Here is a 14,934-nt window from a genome sequence, read left to right on the forward strand (position 1 = left end):
TAAAGGAATATACTGGAAATATCTGTCAACACACACAGGCATCAGGCTCCTGTGTGTATCCCAGTGCACAGCTAAGTCCACAGCTCCTGCACCCCATGACAAGGGCAAAACAGCACAGACAATTCAGGAAGCAGTAGGGTTCAAACAGAGATTTTGTTCACCCCTATTGCTGACCTTGTGCTTTCCATGAGACATTTCACAAGCCATTTTACCTTAGTTATACCTCAGCCCTCTACAAAGAATTAATAATATCGAATTTGACTCTGTGACCTACACACCCATTGTAAAAGTACTAAACAAATTTGTTATGACTTACTTTTGTGAACACCACTCTACACCTCCAAACAGAATTATGAAAGACTTTCTTTTCATTCTGCCTAATCATTTTGATGAAACAAAAATTAGGAAGATAAATGGCAATTTATTTTCAATTTAATGCTTCACAGATTTGAAATAGATACATTTATTTTCTATCTGCCACTTGCCATTTCCCTCTCAACTGCAACCTACAATAAACCTAAGAGCAAAGACAAGACATGCTGCTGATATGAGGCATTTCACAGAATTCTCCACAGAATGCCTTACTATTAATTGAATGTTGTCTTTTCTAGGATAAAATATACTTTCTTAAATGGTGGTATTCAGTGCTTGGATATTGACTACAAAGACACCATTGGTTTGTGCTTTATGTTCAACACTTCCTCCCCTGAATTTCAGATGTTAGTCTCATTAAACTTTTTGCTGGTTTTATATCAGTTGGATTGAGTACTTCCAATAGAGTTAATTTAAGTCAAACTGTAGTTTAAAAAAAAATTACATTTTTGACAATAGTCTTCCTATGCAAAATATTTTATTCTTTTAGTATTTTCAAATTCTAAAAAATCTTTTGGATACACTTAATCCATAAACATGTACTTAACAATTGGATTTGCTGATACCAAAGGTCTCTTCTTACCTAAATGATTCTATGATTTTAAGTGTATTGAATTGAAAAAACAAACCCACAATGTTAATGGATACATATAGAGACACTTTAGCTGAATTTAAACATTCAGTACTGAGGACTGAACACCTCTTATGGGGAAACAGTTTCTACTAAGGTGTAAGCATCAAGAGCAGAACAGTTCCTGAATTTACCTATTCTGGAACATACATTACCTATTAGCAAGAGGAACCAGGTTCAGCTGTTCCTTTTACACAGAAAAAGAAATTCAGGTTTTAAGACAGTTCTGATTTTAGTAATGAAAAATTTAATTTTTTAATATCTATTTAATATTTATTCATAATTATACTGTATGCTCGCTCTATTGAAATAGCTGCATTACAGCAATTACTATCTTCATATATGAATTCTTACATAAGACTGCTACAATTTAAGCTCTGAAATTCAAAAAAAATTACAATCTTTCAAATTTTTCACCCTTAGGCACTCAGTTCAACTTGAAGTATTGAGCTGTCCCTCTAAGCAAAAGATGAAGGTCAAACAAAGGACACTTTTCTTTCAGTAGAAATACTTAATAGTTTCCACTCAGCTCTTGTATCTTTAATGAATAGTTGACTGATAAGGTAAAAAGACAGGGAACACAGATAAACCTGTCAACTCAGAACAAAAACTTCTGTTCAATGCCACCTTTTGTAGATAAGGCAGAAACATTATTTTAGAATACACAGTAGATCAGCTATGATTTACCATCCTGCAAACCATCATGAAAGCAGCCTCATCTACGTAATAATTTAAATATACATATTTTTGTAACATACCTTTGTGCAATGGTTGAGGCATGGTTAAAATCTGGATAAGCAAAAGGGATGAGACATCTCTGTAAAGCACAGGAACTTCTGGCAGTTCTTCACTTACCAGCCTGGAAATAAAACCAAAAGAATAAAATAAAATCAAAATAAAAACTTACTACTTACCAGCCTGGAAATAAAACCAAGCTTCTGATACAATAAACCCATTTTAATATTTTATTTTGTATTTATTTTAAATAGTATTACACTTTATATCAAGCTTATAGAAGCCTAATACTTGACAATTTGCTAACTGATCTCAATTTTAAAATGGATCTCAATTAAAAAATTTAATGTTACTCATATAATAACTCATGAGGAAATTACCATTCAGGCACTGGATTCTGTTGAAATGTTTTAAAACATTCAAAACTGCCTGAACTCATTATGTCTATGTAGAGAGTCAAGGAATACTCAAACAGTTGAGCTGGTTTCCAAAGCATGGCATCTCACACGGATACAAGTAACCAGGCTGTGACAATAATAAATCCTCAAAATACATTTCATGTTACAGTGAATGCTCCTATTGGAAAACAGAGACCTTAGAAAAGCTATTGCTTTCCTTCATGTAAAGAAATGAAGGCTCAGGCAGCCATGACAGGTGGGATTATGCAATCTTACACACAGTCTTCATTGAACTCCCTGGATGTCTACAAGGAAGCAAATAAGCACCGAGATTCTACAAACTTTTTAACTATCCAGATTTACTGATGTAACATCTTCTTGTTTTCCTATACTAAAAAGCAAAAAATGCTTGCAGATAGGAGACAGTTTCTAGCTTTGTGTAGCAATATTCAACAAAATCCAACCAACAGTATTCTTCAGGTTCAACAGCTGAGTCAAATGGCAAAAAAAAAAAAAAAAATCAAATTGTGAAAAATCATTCTTCCCACTTTTAATTGATATGGGGCGTGATGGAGATCTCAAGCAGGAGCAGCTTGAGATAAAATACGATACACACCCTCCCTGTGAGCCTTCCCCCTCTGCAACACGCACAGGTGCAAAGAGCTGGGTGGGTTCTTACTGCCCTTGGCAAGCAGTGGTGCTGCTGATCTGTGCTGCAGGAACCATACTCTGAACTCCTGGTCTCACTGACCCTGAATCTCCCATGCAAAACAGTCCTCTGCCAATCACCACCAGTGCTGCAAAGGAACCAACTGAGCTCTTGCAGTCTGCGTACTGCAAAAGGCTGCCCACGTGTGCTGGCATATTGATGCATGTGTGGGATCTTTAGTGTCCTCCAAAAGCCTTGGGGATTCAACCAGTTTATCATCTCTGAGGCCCATAAACATGATCCTGCTTTTGATAAAAGACTACATAATTACTGATTTCCTGAAAACTCAGGCATCTCTCTACAGAAGGCACTTCCAGGAGTCATCTGTGATATGGAGTTTAACACACGGAAGCAGTCATACAAGAGGAGGATTAAAAGAACACGTATGGTCACATGGCTGACTGATCTTGTAAAATTAAGGGAAAGAAAACATGGTATAACTGGTCCTTTTGAATTAATGAACCCAGACAGCTACAGAATAAACATCATTGATAACCCTTTTGCTATAATCAATCATTTAATAAAATTATTGTTTCAAAGAACTGTAATATACATAAATATATACATATATAGGCCATGAAAATACTCATCTCAGTATGTCTCTCTAATTCTACTTTTACCCACATCTAGTTCTACTTTATGATCTACAACACTGAATTTTAAAATAATCCTCATTGTGTAACGATTTTAAAACCATGGACATCCCTTAAATTACTTCTAATCTTTAATTCTTAATTTATATATAAACTTGGGAAAAACTTAACTTGGAATAACATTAAAAAAACTGACTCCCTCTGGTCTCATTTAGCTGAACACTTCTTTCCAATATTGTTTAATATTCATGTAACAATTAGGTCAAATAACAGTTCTGTCAAAACTTATATATATATATATAATATATATATATACATACAGAATACCATAATTGACTGGCATCAACATCACACATAAATGAACTCATTTGCACATGCAGGACCAACTGAATTACTTTTCTAATTTATTCAGTTCGTAAGAATTGAGAAGCAAAGCTACATTAAATGTCAGGGGTTTAGATAAGCTGCTTTTGCTTACATCAAGTACTGCAGCATGTGAAGCACTTAAAAATTGCTCTGTCATTTGTTAAAAGCCTCAGAAACTTCTTCATTATGACAATGAAACTGAAATTACAAATGTGTTTAGAAATGTGTTTTATGGAAACTGTCCATTCTGTTAATCCCTAACGCATATATGCAAGCTTGATAAATCTGACTACAAAAACTTGTGCCACAGAAGCACTTAATAAAAAGAAAGCAACTACTACAGCAAATAGGACCAAAGTAATACAAAATTATTCAAATGTGTAACAGTTGTATGCTGAATCAATTTTTAAAAGGGAGTTGGTGGTGAAAATAAACTATACAGTGCAAAATGAACATATCCTAAAATGAAAAAATTCAAACCTCATCCTTCCCTATGGAAATGACCTCTCCTCCAGCCCAAGGTAATTGGGCTGCACCTCTCTCTGTGCCAAAACCAGAGTTCCTATCACCTGACAGCTGAGAAACTCTGCCTCTGTATTCTGTATCCTCCTCCTGAGAGCTGTTATGCAGGAGTCATTTCTTTGGGAATGGATACAGAAAAATGGGAAATTCTGTTGTACTCTGAAATAAAGCAGCATTTTGCTTATGGTGGTTCCTTATATTTATGCTCCCCATTCCCTCTTCTCTCAACCAGAGAAACTTAAAAGATTTTGGTTGATGCTAACTCCAACTAATTATAAAGGTAGAAATTCAGTAAGTAAAGTAAAAGTTCTGAGCCTCTTTGAACTGTCAGACACAGAAAACTTGAGACACAGGGATATAGGTACACCTAAATTAAGGCTTCATCAGCTAGGGCAAACTTATATTTTATTCACAATTTGCAGGACAAGAAGTAAAGCACACAAATACAAGATGGCAGAAAGGTCAAACTAATACACAGCTTCTGATATTCACTGCAAGAAAGCAGAATTCTACTATTTATTCGGGCTGCACCTGAGGACATAATCACAATTTCATATTTGCTCTTCATTGTGTCACAGCAGATTTTACAGCAGGTCAGATTCTCATTATACATTCACTGACAGTTCTAACACTGGGCATCTCCCGTTCTCTTTTACCAGGGTGCCCCCAGCAGTCCCTTGTCACCAGTTCCCAAACTCATTCAATTTAAGCTTTTAAAAACATGGATTTGTTGCTTGACTTTGCTCATGCAGCCTGCCCAAGTTACATCAGCACAGCCAAGGAAGATGGTGAGCTATAGTTCAGGGGAAGGAAGAAACAGCCAAGAGCAGAAGCTGGCACTGCTGTGAAAACCTGTGTACTGTAACATATGACCAGAGAGACAGCTGTTTCAGGCAGGATTTCTGTTGTATGGAATAGAGCACATAAGTCCTGCTGCAGCACATGTAGGTATAGACCACCTCTCGCATAAACCTTAACTAAACCCCGCTATCCCACCATCCTGCTCTGTCTCAGAATCTTCAGAAAAACTGTGGGGTTTTTCCCCATTTCACAACAGCTTCTGTGATGGAGATGTGACATAAGGGGTTCCTCTGCACAGGTGCTCAGTCCTATCCCTGAGTTGCAGTTTGTTGCCCCAGTATGACACCATAAACAGTCTCTGAAGTGATCTAGCTTAGAATGAAACATGAGCAAAACACTGTAGAAAAAATAACCCAGCATTTCAGTTTATCATGCAGTTCCTCCCTCCAAATGCTTCTACTGCAAAGATCCTTAATGTTTTATCAATCCTTTGCTGATATATTCTGTCTCTCAAAATAGACACAAAAATTTCAGCCTTCGTAGAGATTCAAAATTTAAAAAACATGTATATCCTTTCATTTCATGTTTGTTGTTCCTGAAACTGTGACTATTTGGACTAGCCCATTAAATTTACATCTGGGTTTAGTAATTATTGCCTCCAGCTGCTCCTTGCCTGCCCCCTGCCAGAAGCTATTATTCCCCCTTTGCACCACAATAATTGTTTATTTGATCACTAGTGAAACCAGATCTGCCCCAGAAGAACAATTTGCTTAAGTATAGCCTGTGGGACCAAGCATACATTGAATTTTGCAACATAAACTGCACAGGGGAAATAATCTACTAAAACATTCACAGTTCACCAGACTTAGCTTCTTCTTTTTCCCCCTCTCAAACAGCTCACATTATTTGGGCCCTTTTTGCTCAAGATTTCCTTACTTCTACTTAACCTTGCTGTGGCTGCTTGAGCTTCTCCCCATCTTTCCTTTCAGTTGCCATTTTCAGCTACAAGGAGATCTAAATACAATTACAGAAGACATTGGACTAAACTGGTGGTTTTGAGAAGTACAGTGAAGCAATTCTGAGACTCTACAAGTTACTTTGATCAGTTCTAGTCACAGGAAATCTAAGGCATTATTTATGAAGAATGACAGCTGAGTTGTAGAAAACTAAGATAAAAATTGTGGGTTCTACATCTGGGTAGTTCTATTTGTAAATATTTATGTATATTTAAAGAAAATAACTATAATTAAATGAGAATGAGAATACAATGTAATGGGGACTTGCATTCCAGATTTTTGCATGTGTGTGGGTTTTTTTTCTTTCCATTTGAAAATTATTCTTTTAAATAAATTAAGATTAAACTAGCTTCTCTGGAAAACTGCTTTCAACTTAAATAATAATTTAAAGTGAAAATTAAATAGAAAAGGATGGCATATTGGTTTAAAGTTATTTTGCTTCTGTGACTTCCCTAAAGTTAAATTATTTGGTATCACAGTAATACAGTCAGAAAATATAGAACTTTTTCTCTCACTGACATTTTTTTTTCTGTAAGTCTTTGATTGAAGTCTCATGTGCAGGTCAGGCTGATGATTTAGATGACTTGGTTAACTTCAAAGCAGCAGAATGCTATTCACATCTAAAATCTGCAATGATTATTTCTCCACCATCCTCTTAAGCTTTTTCATTTTCAGCAGTGTGTCACCTTCTAATTGCTCTGAGCACTCTTTCCTGTACCTGAAAAAATCTGCTATTCTGTATCTCTCAAAAGGCTGTGTGACCCTAAGAAGTGTACAGTCAGATCACACACACAAATCCTATGAATGCCATCCTCAAGTCCAACTACCACTTCAAATTTCTGTGGTATAATTACAGATACTAATTTTATGCTCCAATTTATAAATTAAAAATATGTCCTCAAATTGCCTCCTTTGTAGTGTTCTGTGGCCTGCAGACTAAGGAAGAAAAAACATTCCAAGGAGTGAGCAAAAATATTCCAGCTCAAAAGCCTCTGTGCATCTCACTAGTAAATTATTTCATGGCAAAATGGATGCTATTTCAGTTGTACCTTCCTACAAACCATTTAGGACTTTGTGGCAAACTAGCATCATCAAATCTACCACGAAATATTGAAAACCAGTGCTGAAAACACAAGAACTGCTCAAATACATTCCAGGCATGCGCCCCTTTCTGCAAAGCCAGGCATTACAGACCTACAGTACCATTAATTTCTAAGTGATTCAAAATATTGCCCAATGAAATCTAACATACTGCACTTCAGCCTTGACATGACCAATGCCTGGTGAATTCCATCAGCTCTGTAGGCCCCCTCTATTAACAGCTGCTTCCAAAGCCAGCAAGCTCTTCAAATGCCAAAATGAGAAGCGCATGATCTGTCCCACAGCCATTCTGGCCACATGATCTTAATTCTGCCGCATATAACTCAGCCAACCATACAACAAATTCATTAACATCATCCCACTGCTCAATCTAGGTCAGGGCTCAGTCAGAGTCACATGAAAACACACCCTCAAAGCAGTTTGAATGCATGCTGAACAGGTTTTCAGGTTATAAAATGCTTGATGTTTTCTTCTGCTAATAGTTTATAAATTAATTTCTTAATACAGTTCAATTACTGTAATAACCTAATGTTCTTGCAAAAAGAAGCCCGGGTCCAAGAGAACAGTAAAATCTTAAACTAGAAACGAGAACAATTGTTTTAACAGTCTTCCCCAGTTTGCAGTTAGGATTGTGGCATCGCAATTCTAGATCAGTTTTTGAAATTGCACGATGTGTTCTACCTCAGGCTCCTAGAAGCACTGACAAACACACAACTGGAGAGGCACTAAAAGGACAGTCTTTTGACGTAATTGCAAGCTACAAAATGTAGAGCTTAGTATGGAAGATGCTTAAGGTGCTAAGAGAAAAAAAATGCACTGCTTTCTTCTTATGAGGAAAAATCATCTGGTTTTAGGCAAGAAACCTTTCTCCTAATCTGAAAAGTGATGGGTCTTAAGTAAGGAGATGAGTCCTTGCATAACAAAGTACATGGTTTGATTTATTGTATTGTTAATTCTTGTACGGTTGTGTATGTAAGGTTCATGTTTTAAAAGCAAACTCAGATAAGTAATTTGCTTAAAATAAGCTTGATGAAAATTTTTAGCCTAAATATAATTATTTCTCATATATATGAGACCTATTTACAGCTATTAATCATTACTCAACTTTAAATAAGCTACCAGCTTATCTCAATGTAAATATTGTTGAGCATCCATATCAAGAACAGCAGTGCCCTATCCACTTACCCAATACTATTTAATTTGCATGTGCTTAATCCTGCAAGAGGTGCATTTAAACTTTAGCTCAAAACTGGTATTTGTCAGATTTTTATGTAAAAGAAATCAGAAAACATATTTTTACAAATTCATACATAAAATTTTTAGATGTTAAGTCCACCTGCATACCTCACAGAGAATTTAAATTAAGACAAAGTTACCCAAAGTCCCTCTGTAAGGATGTTTCTTTCACCAGGTAAAACTGATACTGGGTAAATTAAAATACTTGCTCTGAATTTTTATCCTGCGAGGGCTGGGTTAATTTCCTCCAGGGATTGTATGCGGAGTCTATACTGTAGAGGCGCATGTGCATGGCCAACACGTGAAACAGCTGATCTGAAAGGGGAAGAAGACAGATTGCTGAGTATTACATACAGTGATATGAACTGTTTTACATTAAATTGCCATCATGTATTTTACAAAATTCTGAGAAGCCTGTCACGTCGTTCCAAATAAGCTGGTACCCTAACAAGCATATTTTTATTAAGGATTGATTTATTTTTTTAAAAATGATTTGAAGAGAAGTAAGACTTCAACAGAAGGCGGTGAACACATACATATATACAGAAAAATGTTTCAGAGAAAGGCTGTTTAGAAAGTTTTGACCAGATCTCAGTTGTTTTGGTGTTCCATGTACTTAACTACAGGCCTTTTTAAAAAATCCTGCTTCATATGCTGTTATGTTGCCAAGGTTCCATGCTCACTTCACTTGCCTCTCCAGTTTATGCCAGAAGTGGTGATTTCTTAAACAATTATTCTTAACAGAGACTGATATACTTTTAATTTATATACTTTTAGCTTTAATTCCTCTCTTTTACTGTTAAGTTCTGTGCACCATATATTTGAAATTTAATCTAAAATTGCTACAAGTCCTGGCCTATGGCAGGATCATTTTGGTTCTTCATCTTTAAAAGGTTTATTATTCCTTCTGCCTTCATATGGTTATTTTGTAGGTAACTTTTATACAAAAAAATCCCCAAACCCACAGAAGTCTGACTACACATCAATGACACTAAAGTAGCAACAGTCTTTATAATGCCAAAGATTTGTCTGTACAACCTGCAGGCAGAGTTTGCTGATATTCATCATTTCAAAACCTTCTGTACTGCCACTGTATCAAAAAGATTATTTGCAAAACACTTGTAGAATTTTTTGAACAGAGGATGCATAATTACTCATGGTGATTTACTGCAGTATTTCATATTAAAATGCACATTTTATATTTACCTATGAATCATATGATCACGAAAGACAACATATAACCCTTCCTTCCATTAAGCCACCCAAGAAGGCAAGCACCATTTAGGTCAAGAGCATTTTCAGAAAGGTACATGCAACAAAAAGCACAGAATGGTTTGAGTTGGAAGGGATCTTTAAAGGTCATCTAGTCCAAGCATCCTGCAATGATCAGGGACATCTTTAACTAGATCAGGGACTATTCAGGATTCAGACTTCACTTTTTCAATGAATCTTCTTTTATCTTCATAGGTTTATACTGAAATAATTAAAAGTATCATTTCCCACAATTTTGCTTACTTTTTTCTTCCTGTCACACTATATTTTGCTATTTGGTGTCATGCTTTTCTCCTGTTCAATTTTCTAGGACCCTGCTTTCTTTCTCCCTTTCATTTTAACTTTTTCCCTTAGTATCCTGACATCATCTATCCTCTCCAACCCTTATTCTCTCAATTGATCCCTTTGCATCTTTCTCTCTAAATTTCTCTACCTTTTTTTAGAACCCACTTGCTCAACCTACAAACACACAGGTCCTCCTTTTCAAGTAGAAATAGCAGCTATTAATTTATTTTCCATAAATAGACAATTACTCAGAGGTGTAGCAATGGCCAAAAGAGTCGCATGATGAAATCAGCTGACTGCCAGAGCCTGAGGGCTGTAATTAGCTCCTGGGGTTTGTAAAATAATTGGAGCTGTAGATGGCATTGGAATTGATAGCTGCCACCTGCTTTCTGAATAAAAACAGTCAATGAGGACAAAATAAGTCATCTTTTCTCCTGGCAAGAGATTCTTAGGAAAACACTGCTTTGCTGATAAAGTTGAAAATATAAAGTCTGAAAATATACTTATATTCCATCGAAATAATAAAAAAACCCTTAAGCATGGTTTTGTTTGGAATGAAACCCATGGAAATAGCCCAGCCTTCCCTCCTGCCTGTTCACTAAAATGAAAGCTTTTTTTCCCCCCTCAACTGCTCCTTGCTTTAAACAGAAACAGGCAACCATACAAAATTTAAAAAAAAAAAAAAATTGATAAAATTGTTCAGGGTAATTAATTCATCTCCTGTTCCTTTAACAGCTACTCTCCAGACCTTTTACTAATATGAAATTAAGCAGGCAAGCATCAAATTCTAGCCCTGGAGAATTTACTTGCAATCTCCAAATGTGTAACATTTATGGAATGGAGACACATTCCAAGAGTGACGGGACGTGCCCAGGAAGATGCCGTGCAGCAGCCGCGGAACAGAGCACGTTTGGGCTGCGCCGAAGGCGGCGCGGCTGCCCCGCAGGGGAGCGCGGCCAGCGCCCACGGCACCCGGCCCAAGCGGCCCTGCCGGGAGCGCCGCCGCCCCACCCGCCGGCCCCGCCGGCCCGCAACAGCTCCGGCCAGAGGCACACACCGAGCTTTATTTCTGCTTTACACCGCAGTCACTCCAATTGCTTTTCTTAGCACTTACTGTGACTACGAACTACCGGAGAAAGCCAAGGAAAACGCAGAGCGCTGGGAAGCAAGAACTGGCAACTTGATTGTGCACCAAGTGCTTGGTACTGCACCACGTCCTTATGCCTGAGGGGCTCGCAGAAACCTGCCTTGAGCCAAAGGAATACCCGAGGACTTTTCCTGTGTATTTATGGAATGCATAATTCCAAAACATAAGCATAAAAATACAGAGTGTCCTCCCATTCTCTTATACACTACTTGGAACCTTTAAAATACATGTAAGGAATGTTTTTAAACAAGTAGCAGCAAAACATGACCACAGCAATTGCCCACAAACATCCGTGGCCAGGCTTGTGAAGAGTGGGAAGGAAGGCCATCACCTCACCAGGCATCCCAACGGCCCATGGCCCTCACAGTCCATCTTCCAGGCGATTCTCTCCAGGAGAGCCTACCCTTGTAAGGGGGAAAGGCAGCACCTGGTTGCAGCTCAGAGTCACCAAAAGATCATTCTTAACCAATTTTTGTAGGAGGAATACTAATTTCAAAAGTGCAGCAGCAACAAAATTTGAAAAAAATTGAATATGATCCTCCTTTGCTAATAACTTTGTAATATTTGAGGCAGACTGCATCCAGATAATTTGAATAAATATAAAAACCAGACAATTTGGATACACAATATAACTCATTGCTGCAAGTCATCAGGGGCTTGGGAGGGTTCTAAAATTTAGACATTTGAGTGGGGAAGAGTACTACATGATCATAGACTCGAGTATTGCCTACATTGACGCACTGCTGGCAAACTCTCTCAGCTTATGTCTTTGTTTTCACAGAATACATGTAAAGCTTAAACAATGCTTCACAGAATCATCTGGATTAGCAGTTAGAACTAGCTTTCAGACCTATTAGCATTCCTTAATCCATTTCGAAAAATAAGGAAAATAACTTCTGTTATTTTGTTATTGTCACTGCTGTTCTTGGTAGATTTACTTCTTGGAGTTAATCTATTGTGAGAGAGGAGCAATAAACTCAATTGGAATCTGTACTTTCAAAAGAGCAGCTCAATGGATAAGACACTGTCTTTGCACTGAGACTGAAGCTCTAAGAGGAAGCATTGTAATATTGCTCCTCTCACAAACCCCAAAGATAATGGGTATTTTGTCTATATATCCACACTGCACCAGCACCTGCAGCTGCATTCTTTACTGTTTTTAATAATAAAGCATACTCATTTTACAAATGTTGACAAAGCTCTTAAAAATATTCTGCTATGTTACAGTGCAAAAAGCAGGATTCCACAAAGGCAGCTTCACAGCCCTTTTCAGGTTTAGTGTGATATGCACAACACAAAAGAAGACTAAATTCAAGACATAAAAAGACAGCAATTTTAAAGATGAATGGTAGAAATTCTAAAAATGCTATGCTCAATTGACAAAAATGAGTGATTCAGGAAGTTGCATTCAGATCTAAGTTTTGGTCTCGTAATCTTCGTTTGATCTTTGCCAAAGTGATCCCAAATTTTTACATAACTTTTGCTGCCTTTTTTCCTACATGCTTTTTTCTGGTCTCTTGACTGGTAAACTCTCAAATTATCAGCGTTCAAATCAGATTGTTTTCTGTTATTAATTCCTATTCCACAATGTAGAGCAATGTGCTGTCATTATGAAAACAAGCTAAGGAATTGGCTGCCTTTGTCTTACTTGCAACAGTCTAGATAATGTGTTTCTACCCCCTCTCTTTATTTTAGGACATAGTCTGCTGTCATAGAGTTTTCTGTTTTGATTCAGATTTCCCTTTTTACATTCTCTAAATTAGTATTCATATTTACAATGTGAAAACATCACAAAGTGACACAGCAGTTCACTGCAGGGGGAACTGAAAACATCCTTGTCTCAATTGTGAAGATCTTACCAGCCCAGGGATGCTTCTGCCTTCTTCTCCCAAAGTTGCCTGGGACTATCAAGAAGAATGTAGATTATAACTAAAACCACTTGATACAACCAGATGGGACTTGATTGTCAATAAGGAGATTGAGAAATATTTTTCTCCTGGTAGAGATTTACATAGTCCACTTAGCAACAGCAGCTGCAAAGACCTGCTGACAACATCTTCCCATTCATCACTGATCCAGTAGACTTGAATCGGTAAAAAAACCATGAAGATCAGGAAAAGCCTATTAAGGCATTAAGATTGGATAGACTTTACAAAATCTCTTACATCTTCACTAAGTCTTAATTGCTGATTAAGCAGCTAATTACCCTCTACACCAAACTCACCAGTGTATGAAATCAACTTTAGCAACAGAATTCTAATAGTACCTATTTTTGCTTCTCCCATACTAGATATTAGTGGCATACCAAGTGTTTTAGAAAATACTTAAGATCATCTGCTGTGAGAAAAACTGCTTTTTCCAAGTTAGCATGAATGGGCACCAAGGATCTGCAAACTGACAGCTCCTAACTGAAAAAAAACTCCAAGCAAACAAATCCAAAAACCCAAACCCTGCAACACCAAAAAACCCAACCAACCACAGAAACCCAATGGAGCAAGGCATTCCTGAAAACTTCTTTTATTCTCTTTATTTTCAGTGGCTGCAGAGAGCTGCATAGGACTCTTTGCAACCATATCTACATCAACGACTATAGGAAAGAGACAGCTGCAACTCAATCTTGCAAATCATAAAACAATTAGGTTTTTCTCCCAACAGGAAATACTAAGTGGCTCTAAGTGTCACTGTCCATATTGATAAAATGGAGACAGCCATTACTTTCAACATGGTTATAAAATTTGATACAGAAGAATCATGAAGAGAAGCAATGAGTTTCTATGCTCACAAAAACACTAAAAGCACTGATACTAACATCATAATCAAGATAAAGGCTTCAAAAGAATGAAAAAAAGAAAACCAAAACAAACCAACCAACTGACAAAAACAACTCCCACAAAGCAATACTGTTGCTCAATGTTTAGAGACATTACAGAAGTTACAAAGGTGCTAGATGTTCTACTATGAAGAGTTTAAACAACTCTCAAATAATTTTTGATGTCAAATTGTAAATAACATGCTTTCCAATTAATGCAGTTGATGGTGCAATGCCAGACAGCTATTTGTAGGAAGCATAAGGATAAGGAGCTCATTTACAGAGAAACTGAAGCCAGAGGACAAGAGGATAAAATATTTAATCTTTACCCAAAATCCTAATCCTGTCCTTCTCACAAAGGGGAAAAAGGAAAACAAAACAAAACAAAGAAGACTAGACAGACAAAAAGATTTAAAAAATTTAAAATTTAAAAAAGGAAGATTATAAATTCATTTATATGTAATTTTTAAATTTTGTGGAATTGTTCATCATCTAGTGCAAGATTACCAGAGTACAAATAGCAAAAAAAAACATCTACACAAGTTAGAGAGGTCACAGAGTCAGAGAATTCTTAGGGATGGGATGGAATGGACCTTAAAGATCATCTAGTCCCAACCCCCCCCAAGACCCCTGCCATATTCCAATAGACCAGGTACAGAGAAAAACCGTACAGAGAAATCATAATTATTCGGCCTTAATGCTGTGTTGGGACCCTGTTTGATAAATATGGAATAATGAAGATAAACAGGTCTATTACACTTTATAAAACAGAGAAAGAAGACTTGTACTGTTGTTATGTATCACAATTTTCCCTAAACCCATGAGAATTTGCAAGGCCATAGACTGTAAAACTGTAATGTAGTCCTTCAAATAGGACTTGATTTTTAAGTAAAAAATATATTTGCATTTTTGGTTGCACACACATACAAAACTTTAAGCCT

General features: G+C 36.8%; 1 protein-coding gene across 1 annotated transcript in view; it reads right to left on the bottom strand.

Annotated features, from left to right (window-relative positions):
- UBR3 (ubiquitin protein ligase E3 component n-recognin 3) overlaps nucleotides 1-14,934 on the bottom strand; it is a 102,399-nt gene that overhangs the window by 15,683 nt on the left and 71,782 nt on the right. Inside the window, exons 31-32 of the mRNA XM_053947540.1 lie at nucleotides 8,690-8,795; nucleotides 1,762-1,862 (exon numbers count right to left, since the gene is read on the bottom strand). Of these exons, the coding sequence (XP_053803515.1) occupies nucleotides 1,762-1,862; nucleotides 8,690-8,795 (207 nt within the window). The remainder of the gene's footprint in view (nucleotides 1-1,761; nucleotides 1,863-8,689; nucleotides 8,796-14,934) is intronic.

The sequence above is a fragment of the Vidua chalybeata genome, chromosome 7, assembly GCF_026979565.1.
Source record: "Vidua chalybeata isolate OUT-0048 chromosome 7, bVidCha1 merged haplotype, whole genome shotgun sequence".
NCBI lineage: Eukaryota > Metazoa > Chordata > Aves > Passeriformes > Viduidae > Vidua > Vidua chalybeata.